Source organism: Enhydra lutris, unplaced genomic scaffold (genome assembly GCF_002288905.1).
Source record: "Enhydra lutris kenyoni isolate GAN:26980312 unplaced genomic scaffold, ASM228890v2 scaffoldscaffold32, whole genome shotgun sequence".
Taxonomy (NCBI): domain Eukaryota; kingdom Metazoa; phylum Chordata; class Mammalia; order Carnivora; family Mustelidae; genus Enhydra; species Enhydra lutris.
Window position 1 is genome coordinate 7,051,761 of NW_019154116.1, and position 15,778 is coordinate 7,067,538.

Sequence of the window (15,778 nt, forward strand, 5' to 3'; positions counted from 1 at the left end):
TTGTCTTTTATATCTCATTCATACTTGAACTTGAAATCAACTCTTTTTCTATAAACTGTTATAGTCCTCAGGAATTCGAGTTCTTATCGTTTCCACAGATGTGTCTTTTACTGTGTAAAAACGTGGCTTTGGCATACTGTCATTTTCGGTAAGCTTGACTTGGTGAAGCAGCTGGAGTCCAGGAGTAACAAACAGAAATAAGGGTAAGAAGGAAAGGCCAGAGTCTCTCAAGCATCACCACCTTTGATACTCATAGTTGTCCTGTGGGGGAAGGGACTGTTGTCCCCTTCTTGGAGGATAAGACAGATTTAGAAATGCCACATGAGTCATCAGCCATATAGACATTGGCAAGTGGGTAATCAACTTCATGACTCAAAAATCAAAATGTTACATACACTTAGCAGCTATTACCTTCTAGAAGACCTCCATAAAAAAGGAACCTACTTTGGGGCTCAAGATTTATAAACTATAGCAAGAATTTGACAATCAGCATATAATTTTAAGTAACTATTATTTTAAATAAACTTAGGGATTGAACTGATGGGATCCATTTTTCTCAGCCACCCAACAAAGCCAAGCCTCTCCTTCCTCCTGCTTCCGTCGTTCACTTGGCATTAGTGCCTTCAAAGAGACAGGAACTGGAGCAAGTGGGAAAAGCCATAGGAGAAGAAAAATAAATGTTGTGTTTCTATCATAAAAGAGCAGAATGCTTGAGCACCTGGGCGGCTGTCAGTTAAGCATCTGTCTTTGGCTCAGGTCATGACACCAGAGTCCTGAAATTGAGTCCCACGTCTGGCTCTTCATTCCATGGGGAATCTGCTTTTCCCTCTCCCTCTTTTTTCTCTCTCTCTCTCTTTCAAATAAATAGATAAAGTCTTAAAAAAAAAAAAAAAAGCAGACCGCTCCATCGTGCCACAGTGATACCTTCTTGGACGTACATGACCAAGAAGAAAAAACAAACAACTCCCCCCACCCCAAACTAACACACCCAAGAACTGACATTAGGCTCACTGGAGACATGCATGACATTTGTCTGGATTTGAAAATTGATGTTACATTTGTTGCATAAACTATAGTTCCACAAATTTGGACACAAAGCAATAAACACATTAACACGTCAGGAAGACATTCAGTTTTTACATTTATAATCAGATGTATCATACATACACACACGCACTCTCTCTCTCTCTCTTTCCAGTGACTACATAGATCTGTTATACTTTCCTTCATACAGTTCTTTCTTTCATTAAACTGTTAATAAATGTAATTATTGAAGTCAATTTATAATAAGAAAACGAATGACCTGAAATGTTTTCTCTGAGTTCTCTGTACTGGAAAGTTTTAGAAACTAAAGTGCAAGATCGACTCAGGTCATCCAGCCCTGCAGAATCCCAGCTGAGGAGACAAACCTTGACATATGAGTGGGGATCCCCGCCTCTGACGCTGAGCCACCAGAAGCAGGAAATGATGTATTTCAGTAAAGAATAAAGCTACTCCATTTGAACTGTTTTCCTAGAGCAACTAAGTGTTCACAGATTTACTCTGCACATTTTAATAAATAATTTTAAGTTTCAGCATCTGAAATAGCAATACCTTTATCATCCCAAACTGGCACTAAGAGTCTTCATTTATCATTCCACACTGACCACTCTTCATGGCCAAAATTAAGGCCAAGCCAACCCAGAAAGAAGTGTTTCTAGAACTAATAAGAGCTTCTATTAAAGCTACGGCAACAGAAGGGGAAGGAATCCAACTGCGAATCCCAATAACAGAAATCTCCTCGGGTTGGGCATATGACAAAAATGCCTCTACCCTCTCCCTCTGTCTGAGTTCTCCAGGGAACTCTGGAATGTGTAACCGTGCTTTACCGCAGCACGAAAACATCGCTCAGCCTCAGGAACCAAGGTTATAAATGCAATGCAAAGGACAACTGGAAAGATCAGCGAGGAAGGAGGCCAAGCCAGACCTTCTGGTGCGGAACGTCTCCCCCAGCACACGCCCACCCACCGCGGGCTCTAGGGGGGCCAGCGCATGGGAAGCTGAACGAGTGGGAAGCCCAGTGGCCTTCAGCACTCAGTCATTCTTGCAGGTGGTGCAGGAAGAGGAACAATGGGCCTTCGGAAAAGTGCTTGCATGAGTGGAATTTTATTTAAGGGTTTAGAGTGTTAAAAGAAATATGACCTGCTAAGGCAGAAGAAAAACAAAACTATAAGTTGTCTTCGATTCCCTCCGAATTGGCCCCAGTATGCTCTGACAATAGCTCCACGAAGTTTCTCAAGCCTCAGAGTGTCTCGGTTCTATACCTTAGCGTGGTTCAGTGTGGAGACCTTATATACCATTTTCCCAAACTGAGTATTGTGAGCAGAGATAAGCAGACTGAAGCTCTGTCATAGCTCAGAAATCAGAATTGAAGAACTCCAGGGGGCGTTTATCCCAGAAGTAAATATTTTATTCAAAAAGCCTCCAAGCTACCATGAACTTCCACTATTTCCTCCAAATATTCTCTTTAACTGGAGAAACTTACATGATTTACAGCACATAGTGCATGCAGAGTACCCTGCATCTGGAGATGTCATGTTTACAGAGCATTTCATGTTTGCAGAGCATCCTAGTGCCTGTTGAAAACCCAATGTTCGCAGAATATCTGGTGCGTGAGAGCATGTAGTATCTGTAGAGCATCTACTGTGTGCAGAGCGTCCAGTTTACAAAGCATGTAGTGTTTGCAGAACACCTAATGCTTGCAGTATATCAAGTGTGTCCAGAGTACCTTGTGTTTGCAGAACACCTAATTCTTGCCATATATCAAGTGTATGCAGAGCACCCAGTGTGTACTGGCTGGGGACATGGGCTGGAAACGACAAGGTCCGTACTCACCACATTACAGCCTGCGCAGTCAGGTCCATTCTCGCAGGTCCTGCGGCGAGCTTGAATGCCGCCCCCACACTGGGCTGTGCATCGTTCCCAGGGACCCCAGCCTGTCCAGAACATGTGCGGGGGACACAGCAAATGTTCGTTGCAGTATCTGTGATGGGGAAACCAAGAGGAAAAGGAAGCCGTTCAGGGCAATATGAAGCCACAGACCTTTCCACAGTCTGTCCCTGCACCGATGTTGAACACATGGGCATGCTCCGTGTGGAGGGGCTCTGTGTGTGCGGAGTGGTGGCACGGTAAAGGGGGCAGATGTGGTGCTGGCCATGCTGTGAGGGCACAGACAACGGAATGCACGGGACACAATGAAGAAAATGCTAAACTCACAATGCAGGATGGAGCTTCCTGTGCAGCCAATTAGAGGAGAAACAAACAAGACAAAACCCTTCAAATAGGCGCCCAAAATGGGACACACAGAGAACATCTAGGCAGGGCGTTTATCTTCTAAACACAGACACTGAAAGATAAAGTAGGTTACGGACATAAAGTCAGCAAAACTGTATTTAGAACTCATTTCTTATTCTTGAATCAAATAAGGTGCATAATCCTATTAATACAAATTAAAGTTAAAGCCTGATTTTAGCAGGAAGCCTCATGCCATATACTTCTTAGGTTATTGTATTTTTAAATTTATCTGCAGACTCTCAAAATGACATCAAACAACCTTAATTTAAAAGACCACCAGTTATTCCAGAAAAGTTGAATAACTATTTACAAACAATGGTCCTAGTTCTATACTCTGTACTTCTAAGTGTACATTCATTGTCAATTACTAGCCAACTACACAGGGCCCTCGTTAGCCTTAAATGAGTCACATTTCTCCTTAGCCTTTAATACTACAAGTGAAATGAAGCCAAATGAGAGAAACAAATGAACAATCAAGCAAAAAAACCAAGAAGGAAACAACCTGGCGTTCCTTAGGTTCTAGCCTCTTGGGAGAAGGAGACTGCTCTACCCGTAAGCAAACTTAGCAAGACATATCTGGCCATTTGAAGGACTATTTAAATCTAGTTATCCACCTTCCACACAGCAATTTAGCTTCTAGAGGACAGCAGCATGCAAGACTCTTCCTGACGTGTCTCTCCCCATCTGGATTCAGACATAAGGCAGAGAGACTCTCATCTGCGAGGCAAAGTCCATCACCTGCAATGTCATGGTTCTTAATAAATGCTAAATCCTGTAGGGCATTACACAAAGGGCATTACAAAGCACATTTCCATACGACAGGTGTTTACAACCCAAGATGAATATCGGGAAATGGACATAAGCCCAGAACAGAAAATACTGTCTTAATGAGTAGAAAGTAAGGACAAATGGTAGCTGGTTTCCAGAAACCAGGAGAAGTCATTTGGAGAGTGCAGTTTCCAAATGGTAAATGCTGATAAGATTCAAGTGTTTTTCCACCAAACCAGGAAAACTCTGGAGAGAATGTGAAGGCTTCAGAGCCAGGCCAAGCTGAGGGGAGTCCACAGGATGAGGCAAAGTGAGCAAAGGCCGCCACTGTGGAAAAGAACAGAACATAGAAATGGGAAGAGTGAAGGGAGAAAGGTGACCTGGAGAAGAGAACAGAAGAGGGTGATGGGAAGTAGCATCACTGACCTTTACGACAAGGGAGGAAACACTTGAAATTCAAAGGCCCACAGAGCTCGAGAGATAAAGCAGCACCAGCCGAGTTCGAGAGTGGAGACTGGGCTCCCCGGGTTTCTGCCTCATCTGACCAGTGGCCTGGAGCTCCCTGAGATCTCTGGAGCTCTCCATGCATTAAGAGTGGTATTCAAAGAGCTCTCCATGCATTAAGTCTGGTCTTCAAAGAGCCCACAGCAGGAAGACTGGGGGTAGCAAATGCCAACCAGGGGAGAATGGATCGCAACAATGCAAGGGAGACGTGTTCCAAGCTGGATGGACATGACGGTGGTGGAAAGAGGAGGGAAAGGGACACCGTTGGGTTTGGTAGAGTGGAGCAAAGATGTGGCAACTGTGAGTGCAGAGAAAGACCAAGAGGCGAACAATAGAGCCACACGTCAGCCTCCCATTTATGGGAACGTGGGAGACACGCATCCTTCTGGAAGAGAGAGCTGACAGGCCATGGCTGAGAAGCCTCCAAAGGCGAGAACCACTAAGGCACCTGGTTTAGTTTCTCTAAACAGTCACACAGAAGACTAGTCAATGGGACTGCACAATCCTTTCTCTTTCATCTTCTCAATTTTTAAGAAAGAGAAGCATTTGGTTTCCCTCTTCCGGACAGTCATACGTACACAGCCTCCCAGGGCTCTGACTCTCAGAGTTCAGGGCCATGGACACACTTATGTGTAGAGGAGAAAGGGAAGGTATTTTTTAATTAAGACAGGGGGACCTCTAGGTAGGAGAGCCCAAACGAAATTGAGGGGACAACAGATGAAAAGAACTGGAGGTCAGGAAGCATGGGCAAACATGCAGAATTGCAAGAAGGAAAATGTCCTTGACTGCCCAGGGACTATGAACACATGTGCCGAGGATCGGAATGTCCCAAGAGGAAAGTGCCATTCAAGGACATGTCTGGGAGAAAAGAAAACTCAGACCATCAGAGCTCACAGCATTTGATTCAAAATACCCACGGGTGCCTTGTCGCATATGGATAGACTGAGACATAGAAGGCCACCTCCCGTTTCCACACTGATACACCGACATTTAAACGGTATAGACGACCAGGACTCCTTACCCTCATTGTACTTTAAGGAAACAAAAACAAGCCATAAAAGAATACGGAGAGCAAAGGAAAATCTTGCTAAATATGCTTAAAGACACTTGGCTTTTAATAAAAAACACAGCAAGGGAGCTACCATTTTCCCATAGTAAAGAACATCACGGTGCACAAATACTTTCTCGGGTTTGCCTATGGCGGTCCAGGTCTGAAATCACCCAGCACGTTAGAACAGCTGAATCTGCAGCAGGAGAGCCTGAAAACCGCGTGTGGCCTAGAACTAGCAAGCAGTGTCAATAAATGATATAGTTGGCTGCATTTTAAAGTTATCCACCACTCGCCTTCCATTTTTCTCTCTTCTCTTTTTACAGTGGTCCTGGGAAAACAGTGACACCAAGATATGTGACTGTGTCACCCTCTGCAAGGCGGGTCGGGAGGGCAGTAGCAACTGTAGGCTAGCCAGCTCTGCCCCTTCACGTCTGGGTTTTCACTCACAACCCCCACCCCCCCCGCCCCAGGAGAGTCTGGTCAGAGGCAAAGCCCTCAAAACCACCCAACCCTGGGTTTCCCACAGTTTCATGGAAGCAGGGTCCCTCCGACCCCCTTGCTCTGCCCCCCTGACCAACACATGCTCCCAACAGCAGGCCTCTTGCTAAACTACCATTGACTCTTCAGCATCTTTCCTGGTTATAGACAACAAGGGGGATCAGAAGTTAGTTACGTTGGTGACTCTGTGTGTTCAAGGATTTTTACTAATTTATGAATCAAATATCTATATAATGGACTGGCCAGTGGTTCTTCACACACAGGCCTCCACACACAGCCAGGTTTGCCATGTAACAGCTGGACGCTGCTGACACTTTATTGGCTCTGCTGGATCTCTAGTACCTTAAAGCACTGCAAGTCAGATATATTTCATGATGCATTAAAAACTAAGATTTTAATTTTGCCCGTGACTGCTCAGTCTCATTTTGCATTTAAAACTGAATTAATAACCCAGCAATATTTCTCTATAAATTATCAATTTTTCCATAAAGCTCGTCTCTGTGAAAAGAACTGCCTTTCATAACCCCATACGGACTAGGTTCTTGCCACTGCATCATTTCTGGTCTTATCTCTTCATGCTACCAGCTGCGTTCTGCTCTGGTTTGGTCCGTGCTAGTTTCCCACTGCAGCCCCTGCCAATCCTGAACCAGTCAGGATCCCATCAGAGCCATCTTCTCCTGGCTCGGCTCAAGTGACCGTCCCTTTCCTGGAACATACTGGAATAATCAAGTCTCTGTTGTACTGGAGAAACTATATATACACCGAGTTCCCCCTACTATTAACTTTTACCCCAGGAGAGAGCTAAGAGAACCCATTAAGGGAGAGGAATGACTTATAAGGGAGCAGTATGTTGCCTTGCTAAGCAAACACACCCTATGGAGACAGAGGAAAATATAATTAAAAAAATGATAAAAAATAATCAAATAATAAAAATCATATAATAAGCCCCCATTGGTTCCTGGGACTCTTAACTTTAATAATACAATGGGGGCAGACTCTGATGTGGTCCCCGTGCTCCCCCCTCCTGAAGTCACACCTTGCGTGATCCCCTCCCATTCAGTGTGTGTGGCTGGGGGTGGGGGTGGGGAGGACCTGTGACTTCCTCCTAACCAACAGAACATAGTAAAAATGACAGGATATCACTTCCATGATTGAACCTACATAAGACTGCAATACCCCTTTTTTTCAAGAAGGCTCTCCCCTATCATCAGTTCCACCGCTATGAGGAATGAATCAGTCAGACCTGAATGGTGTAGGTGGCGAGGGGCGGAGGGAGCTCGGCCCACAGACAGTCTGACGGCGTCCACGGAACTGAATGCTGCTGACAACCATAGCATTTGGGAAGCACACCCTCTCTGGTCAAGCCTCAGATGAGACCACAACCATGGTCCACAGCCTGCTGCAGCCTCGTAAAATCCTGGGGCAAAGGACCCAGGGCTACGATGTCCAGGCTACAAACCCACAGGCCCTTCGAGCCAATACACATGAGATGCTTCCAGCCCTGAGTCAGTGGTAACATTGTTACGCAATGACTCCTGAAACAGATTTTGGTGCCCTGACGTGCAGTGCTCCTGGAGAAAATACCTAGAAATGTGAACATGGCTTTGGGACCAGGGAATGGGTAGATGCAAGGAGAATTTTGTGGATCAGGCAGAGAGACTTTGAGGATGCTGCCTGTGAGGTTTTAGAGGGAAACAGGATAAGAACTAAAACTCAGCAACAAAACCAACCCAATTAGCAAACAGGCAAAGGACGCAAGGAGACATTTTCAAAAAAGTAGACAAACGGCCAATAAGCACAGGAGAAGATATTCAACATCAACAGCCCTTCGGCAGAGCCACAATGAGATAACTGCTTTATACCTCTGGGAAAGAAGGGAGAGAGGGAGGGAGGGATGAAGGGAGGGAGGAAGGGAGGAACGGAGGGAGGAAAGGAGGAAGGAAAGAAGGAAAGAAGGAAGAAAGGAGGGAAGGAAGGAAGGAAAGAAGGAAGAAAGGAGGGAAGGAAGGAAGGAAGGAAGGGTGGATGGGTTGGCAAGGGTTTGGCGACACAGAAGGCTCACACACTGCTGCGAGAACGTACAACTGTGAAGCCACTGTACAGAATGCTTTGGCATCTCCTCAAAAAATGAAACACAGAATTACCATAAGACCCAGCAGGTCCACTTCTAGGTTTATACACAGAAGAAGTGAAACGGGGACTTGAACTGACACTCATATGCTAATGTTTACTGCAGCATTTTTCACAATAGCTCCAAGGTGGAAATGACCCACCTGCCGACTGGTGGGTAAAGAGGTAAACACAATATGAGATAACCATATAGTTGTGTATTATTCAGCTGGAAAGGAGGAATGGAGCTCTGACACATGGTCCGGCATGGAGGACCCTTGAAAACATTATGCTGTGTGAAATTAGCCAGACACAAAGGTGCAAACAGCATATGGCTCTATTTATATGGAATATCTCAACTAGGCAAATTCATGCAGAAAGAACATAGGTTAGAGGTTACCAGGGTCTGGGAGGAGGGGAAATGCGGAGTCACTGCTTACTGTTTACAGGATGGGAGTGATGACGTGTTGGAAATACATAGTGTCATAGTTATACGACACAATGAGTGTAATTACTGCCCCTGAGCCAAACACCTAAATTCAAAGAGAAAAATTCACAGCGAAATGGAACACGAAAATCCAAAAGAAAAGAGGAGCCCAGGATTGGAAACTGGGGGGAGGAAGAGCCTTGTGACACGAGGCAGAAAGCTTTGAGGCTGTGACTGCGGGTCTGTGGGAAGTGGGACACGTCAATGTTAAGTGCCAACGCCGAGGACATTTCCAGCAAAGGGCTGGAGCTGCTGCGCACTGTCTTCTTGGTGCTTCTGGTAAAATGTGTGAGGGAAAGAAAAGAAAAATTGTGGGAAGGAGTAACAAACAGGAGGGACCAGGATGGACTAATTTTGGAAGTTCTGAGTCTCTCCTGATGGCAAATACCCTACAATTAATAAACAGCTTCTGAGCACTGTGAGGACTGTGTGGCAGAGAGAAAAAAAAGCCGGATATGAGGACACAACCTTGTGTTAAAACCTCAGGAAGACCAAAGGATCAAGAGTAATTTCAGTTCCACAAAGGGTGCTCCCAGGAGGTCAGGAGCGAGGGTGTGCCTCACAGATGGCCTCCATCACAAGCCAGCCACGGGGTGCGGTCCCTCAGCCGGCAGGAGGCTCCCCCGCGGGAGAAGGGCTATCTCAAAAAAGATCTGTGGGTGTGGATTTGTTTACTAGCGTAAACCTCCAGGGAATCCACAGCCGACCCATAAAGTTAATTTCAGCCAAAATACCAGCTTGCGCTGAAACATACGGAGAAAATACAAATGGAATGAGGCTTCTAGAATCCAGATTTCTCCTGGCAGGAAACAGGTTGATACAACTACCCAGTCACAAGCACATGCTAACTTTTGCGAAGAAGAAAAAATGATTCAGGAAGCAGAAATGAGAGCCCAGAAGGCAGAGCCAAGAACCGTGCAGAATTACACACAGACCTTAAAACTTAATCCGGCAACTCCCAACACGTGTCTGGCTAGATTTCAGAATTTCTATAGATCAGTGATTTCTCTATACTTTCCATCCTCTCCTCGCCCCAGAACAGAAATGTCTGGAGCTTTATCCTTGCCTCTCCCACCACCATACGTTGGGTGTATTGGTGGCAGATACCTCGACGCTGATTTTAGAGGCTGACAGACTGAGAGGATCGACCCCCAGAAAGCCTCACTCATATCTGAGCCTGATTTAAACAGTAAGGTTCTGGAACCTGGGGAGATGATTTAATGCTATGAAACTTCTGGGGACCTTGGGAAGAGGTGAAATGCGTTTTGCATATGGAAGGGACATGAATGACCGAGGGACATACCATCGACTGTGGCAGATGCTCCAAGGTGACCCCAACGATCCTTGTCCCCCGGTATTTATACCCTGCATAATGTCCCCCTCTTGAGTGTAGGCAGGGTCTGAGACTTCTAACCAACAGAATATGGCAAGGTGATGGCATGTCCCGTTGCTACTGTGCCATATAAAACCATACTGCCCATCTTGGGAGGATACTTTTCTCCTTGCTAGATTTGAGGAAGAAAGTGACCATATTGGGAAAGCTCGTTTGGCAAGAAATGGAGGTTCTCAATTTGATGGTCCACAAGGGACTAAATGCTGACAACAACCACGTGATCTCATAAGCTGCCCTTTCCCCAGTCGAAGCCCAGATGAGACCACAGCTCTGGCTAAGCAGAGAACACTGGGATGTCATACTGACACTCCTTATCCATGAAGACTGTGAAATAATAAATGGGTGTTGTTTTACGCCACCAAGTTTTCAGAACTATGTTTATACAGGAAGAGAAAACGAAGGACAGGGAGGCCAGAGTCTCCTCGAATCTTGAGTTTAGTTCTCAAATATTTCTAAGGGACAGTGTTCCCTTACATTACGTGGGTGGAGACACCTCCCATATAACACAACGAAGAAATCTCAGAACGGTTTGCTTATGAAGACCGAGAAACAGATATCACGTTCTGGTTTTTCTAGATTTCATGAACTTCTTGATAGCCTGCTAATCCCCTAGAAAAGCTGTTCAATGGGGAAGCTTCAGTTTTATAAAATCTTACAAAATTCCTATCCTTATCATCCACCCGTGTTTTATGGGCATTCAAATACTCCTCCACAAACAAAATGTTTATCTTGTCCAAACGAGCATGTTCCTTTTTTTTCTGTAAAAAGGGAACATTTTAAGTGTAAGTCCCCCAAGCATGCTAGCCATCCTGATTTTTCCCCATACATGCAGCCTTACTAAGAACCACACATGCACACAGAATGTACATATCTGTTAGCTACAGACTGAAAAAGCATGTTCCTGTGGGTTCAGCCTAGGAAAGCCGCTAACAGGCGTCAGATCTGCAGAGGTGCTGGGTCTCCAGGGCAGGCTCACACTGATGAAGGTCACTTTGCCCGAATGGGCTGTATTATGTGACGATGTAGAAAATGTTAAAACTTCCAACCAGTTTTAAATCTTGCAAAGTTAAGAAATAGCAGGGAGACAATTCGCCCATAAACGACTTTCCCACTTATCAACTATTGTTGGATCGGAAAAGACAGACTTGCACAAGACTGTCTCAGGGGACTGCTTCAAAAATGACCAACCTTGCTTTGTAAAAATCATCTTTCATTTTCCTCTGAGACAAAAGGAATGAAATCTTAATTGGCAATTTAGAAACAGTGAAGAAAGAAAGGAATGATTCTCCCAGGTTGTTCTGAGGTCACAATAAATACCCAGCAGGGAACTATCTGTACTGTAAACCTACTGGTTTTGTCTTTCTATAAATATTAATTACATAGCAAATAACTGCATACGGTATTTTTAAAATAAAAGCCTCTCACTGAACCCATATGATCAGATATAATCCTTACTACATTTTAATTAAAAGGTCCCGAAAGCCATTTTGTTTCACACGGATCAATACAGTATGTTTCTATTAGTATGTCGGAATACAAATCCAGAGCGATGTGAGATTCACCTGCTTGGATTTTCTCCCAACAATCAAACTAGAAAGTACTTTGCATATGCAAGAAAGAGCCAACCATCACAACTGTAGATTTTATGATGCCAGGCCTAATGTCTGATTCGATGGAAAGCAACAAACTGTGCGACTCCAGACTAGACAGAACCTTCCCCCGCTTACAGTAACAGGTGGCATGGGATCTGGGTTCTCCTGGGTTCTCCTGCGCTCCTGGGTGGGAGTTAATAGAGCAGTGTGTGGTTATCATACAGTCAGACCCTGACTATGTTCTCACCTTGTTCCAGCTGCTTGATTTAGTTCTGATGGAAAACTCTACTTCATCTGACTGCTACCGTGGGGACCCAGGGCTACCTTAGGTCCTACTTGGAACTGCAGCTTTTGAGACCGGGTCTAGTTGAATTCTAATGAGTCCCAGGGAGGCCAGCCCAGTGGTGCCCACTGTCCCTACATCTCTGCTCCCTCGGGAAGGGCTCAGCTAGCCAGCCTCGTGGGCACTGCTGCGGCCCGCGCTCGGATGCGGTTAACACGAGGCTTCGATCAAAATTAAAGGATGTCAGGAAAAGAACAGGGCAATGTGGCTCAACAGAAAGGGACGCTACAGAAAAGCTAAGTGACGTCCCAGACTAAGCCCACAGGGAACCCGGGCCGCACTGGAATGGCAGGAAACCAGAGGACAGCGGTGTCGGGGCCAGAGCGGCGCCTACCTTTCCTCGCGATTCTGCCCCACGCACACCCGGCCCCCGTGCCGAGGAGTGGGGTTGCTGCAGGACCGCTGGCGCACCTGGAAGCCGATCCCACAGGTGGTGCTGCAGGGAGACCAGGAGGTCCAGGGGGTCCAGCCTCCGTTCCTGGAGAGAGGAAGCAGCGGGGTCACAAAGTCAGGCTCACCAGATCCCTGCGCGCACCCGCCTCCAATGACCTTCCCGTGTCCCGCGCGGACTGCGGGACTGTGGGCTGGGAAGGGAAGGGGAACCGGAGCCACAGGACAGGACTGGATGTGCTGCGTCATGGGACTCTGGGCTCCGGGGAGATCCTGCTCCTGGCTGTCTGATTTTAGAGTTTAGGTTGGACCTTGGGCAGTAACGCTTACAGTGCACTAAAAATAAGGTATCATAATAATTTATTCTATAAATTAATTTATTTTTATTATTTTATTATTTATTATTATTTTATTATTATTAATTAATTTGTTCAAGTTATCCACAATAATTTGAATATATAATTCCTATTATAACTTCAATAATTGGAATACATAATTTTTATAATAATTTCAGAAAATTTTTCTGAGAAAATTCTGTATTAGAAACTATCAAAAATTTTTAGTTATGAAAAAGTTTAACTAATGAAAATAAGTCTATTTCCTTGAAAAGCAATTAGAGATAAATCCCTGAACCTGTAGAGTTTATGCTTTGACTTGTAACATATCATTTAGAATCTGTAAAAAGTGCACATCTGAACAAAATAGCATCTAAAAGTACCTATAATGCTCACTTTTAAAATCTATTAATATCAAAGAAAATCGGTAATTCTCTTGATAGCATTCGTAATGTCCAACGAGCGTTGTAATGGCCAAAGCTTTAAAACAAACTTTATTAAAAATGAAGAATTATTAAATTCAGATTCTTGGCTATTTTCTCACAGTTTGACAAAGATATAGAACGTACACAGCAGTGCAAATTGCACATAACTATATTAATGTTATTATAAATATAATATGATAGGTATACAAACATAAAATTAAAATAAAATAAACAGCCTGTATAAAAGTGGTTTATAACAAGAACCACCACAGACAGCTAAAGGAGGATTTTTTTTTTTTAATATTGTACTTTTCCCGTGAAATGCCGGTATTTAGAATGTTTATAATTTAAATATTTCCCTTAGTAGTTAGTCCCTGCCATTAAAAAACAAATCATTAGCATTTTTAAAGATTTTAACTGTCAAAATATCTGTTAAATCTGGAATCCAAACTCCCATGTGAGCAGCCCACTGCAGCTGGAATCCGTTTACACTTTACTGATCACATACGCATTTCTATACTATGTTATCCTCAGAGGATTTTCTTTTCCACTGGAAAAATATCAACCGACATTAATTCTTATTTTTATTTTATACATTCGTTTAAAAATATGCAGGTCTGCAACTGTGCCATTGAAGCTCGAGGTGTAAGCAATATTGTGAACATATTATTTCTATAATAATTTCAAATGAACATTCCTCTGAGAAAATTCTTAGTATATTTCATAGTTCTCTATTTTCTGAAACTTCTTCATGATATGAATAAAATATATAGTGATGCTTTGATGTATTATATTATCATAAAGCTGCTTTATGATCATTTAACCAAGTAATCACAAAGTAAGACAAATCCAAGTTTCTTGTGAAGATAATTAGCTAGTATCTTATACCCTGTTACCTATGCAATTCAAAAAATTACCCAAGTAATTCACTTCATTTTCTAAAAATTAGTCATTTCAACATAAATGAAATGGCCCTTTTACTTTCAAAGTTCTATATATGTTGGCAAAACAGCTCGATAGTGCAGGAAACTCTCCTTCCAAAATTGTGTAATTTTTACATTTGTTTAATTCTTAATTTCTTAAATCTTTTAACAAACATGACACCTTGTAATATATTCTATTTATAAGAGAGGGAACCTGTTGTAGACAGAGAAGTGGACCAATGGAGGTATTTATAAATAAGAGAAAAACAGTAAGTGAAGAATTCCATGAGTGCAGTTGTCTGTGTGTGTGTCTGTTGTATGGCCCTGGTTTTGCGGTCTTGCAAATGCTGCTTAGAAGCAGATATCAGGAGTGCCTGGGTGGCTCAATGGGTTAAGCATCTGCCTTCAGCTCAGGTCATGATCTCAGGGTCCTGGGATCGAGCCCCGCATCGGGCTCTCTGCTCAGCAGGGAGCCTGCTTCCCTCTCTCTCTCTGCCTGCTTCTCTGCCTACTTGTGATCTTTGTCTGTCAAATAAATAAATAAAATCTTAAAAAAAAAGAAGCAGCAGCAGCAGCAGACATCATAGTAGCCATGAAGTAGCACCAAGAGGCGGACAGAGCATTTCAAGGATTCAATCAGTCCACAACAACCCACTTCTGCCTTTAAAGCATCACTAAAAGGGGTTCACTTATTCAATTACTAATCTTAAAATAACCACTAATGATACTGCAGGTCTGCTCAGAGGATGACATTTCAACTAGAACCGAAGCCAATGACGTATCAATAAACAAGCTGCACTCATGCATCTGACGGTCCTTTTTTCCTCAAACAGTATCACAGGGAACATTCCTTGCTGACCACGGCCTACAAACACAACAGTTCTCTAACTTCTGTAAAGTTTCTCCCATGCCTGGATGGCAGCCGTCTCAGTCTTACAGAAGGAATGCTACGCATAATGCGATGTTGATACGGCTGTTTCCTGTAATCACATAAAAATCTAATGTGAAGCTCGTTCAACCTGGTGAAGTGACCTGGGCTGGCCTGAGGAGAAGGAGAGCAGCGGGCACAGCGGGTCCTCGCACCCCACGGTTTTGCATCCCACCCACCTCTCCTCCTGGGTAGGAAGCGCCCTGGCTCTCTGGGCTCCTTACGTGTGATCGCCCAGTCTGATCTGCGGCGTGAGGGACTGCCCAGAAGCTTCTGCATTCTAAACAGGCTCATGGAAACAAAATAATGCTTTAAAAAAATACGGTAAATTAACAAGCAAGTGAGGAGAATGCCTGAAGACTAGTTCGAGCAGCTCTCCTGATGCTTGATTCAAGCTAGAAGATGTTGTGCTGTCATGGCACATGGGGGCAGGGGAGGTGCACCCTGAGCGCAGTTAAACAATGAAGCAACCACAGGACAAGAAGCAGGAAACAGGAAATCAACCCAGTGCATCCCTGTCAGAACCGTTCTCCTGGTTCCTCAATTCCAGGACAGCTGGGGTGTTCTGGGCTCAGATACGCTACAGAGCAGAGCTTTGTTAGGGACTGGGCTGCTTCTAGCCCCAGCTGTGGAAGCACTGAGTGCTGGATGCCACGCCCCCCAACAGGATGCCACGCCCGCCCTGGCAGGACAGAGGCT

The 15,778-nt window shown here is 44.3% G+C and overlaps 1 protein-coding gene across 1 annotated transcript in view; it reads right to left on the reverse strand.

Moving 5' to 3' along the window:
* Nucleotides 1-15,778, reverse strand: part of LOC111153426 (semaphorin 5A) — a 463,009-nt gene that overhangs the window by 58,071 nt on the left and 389,160 nt on the right. The window contains exons 15-16 of the mRNA XM_022512436.1: nucleotides 12,413-12,556; nucleotides 2,875-3,022 (exon numbers count right to left, since the gene is read on the reverse strand). Coding sequence (XP_022368144.1) covers nucleotides 2,875-3,022; nucleotides 12,413-12,556 — 292 coding nt within the window. The remainder of the gene's footprint in view (nucleotides 1-2,874; nucleotides 3,023-12,412; nucleotides 12,557-15,778) is intronic.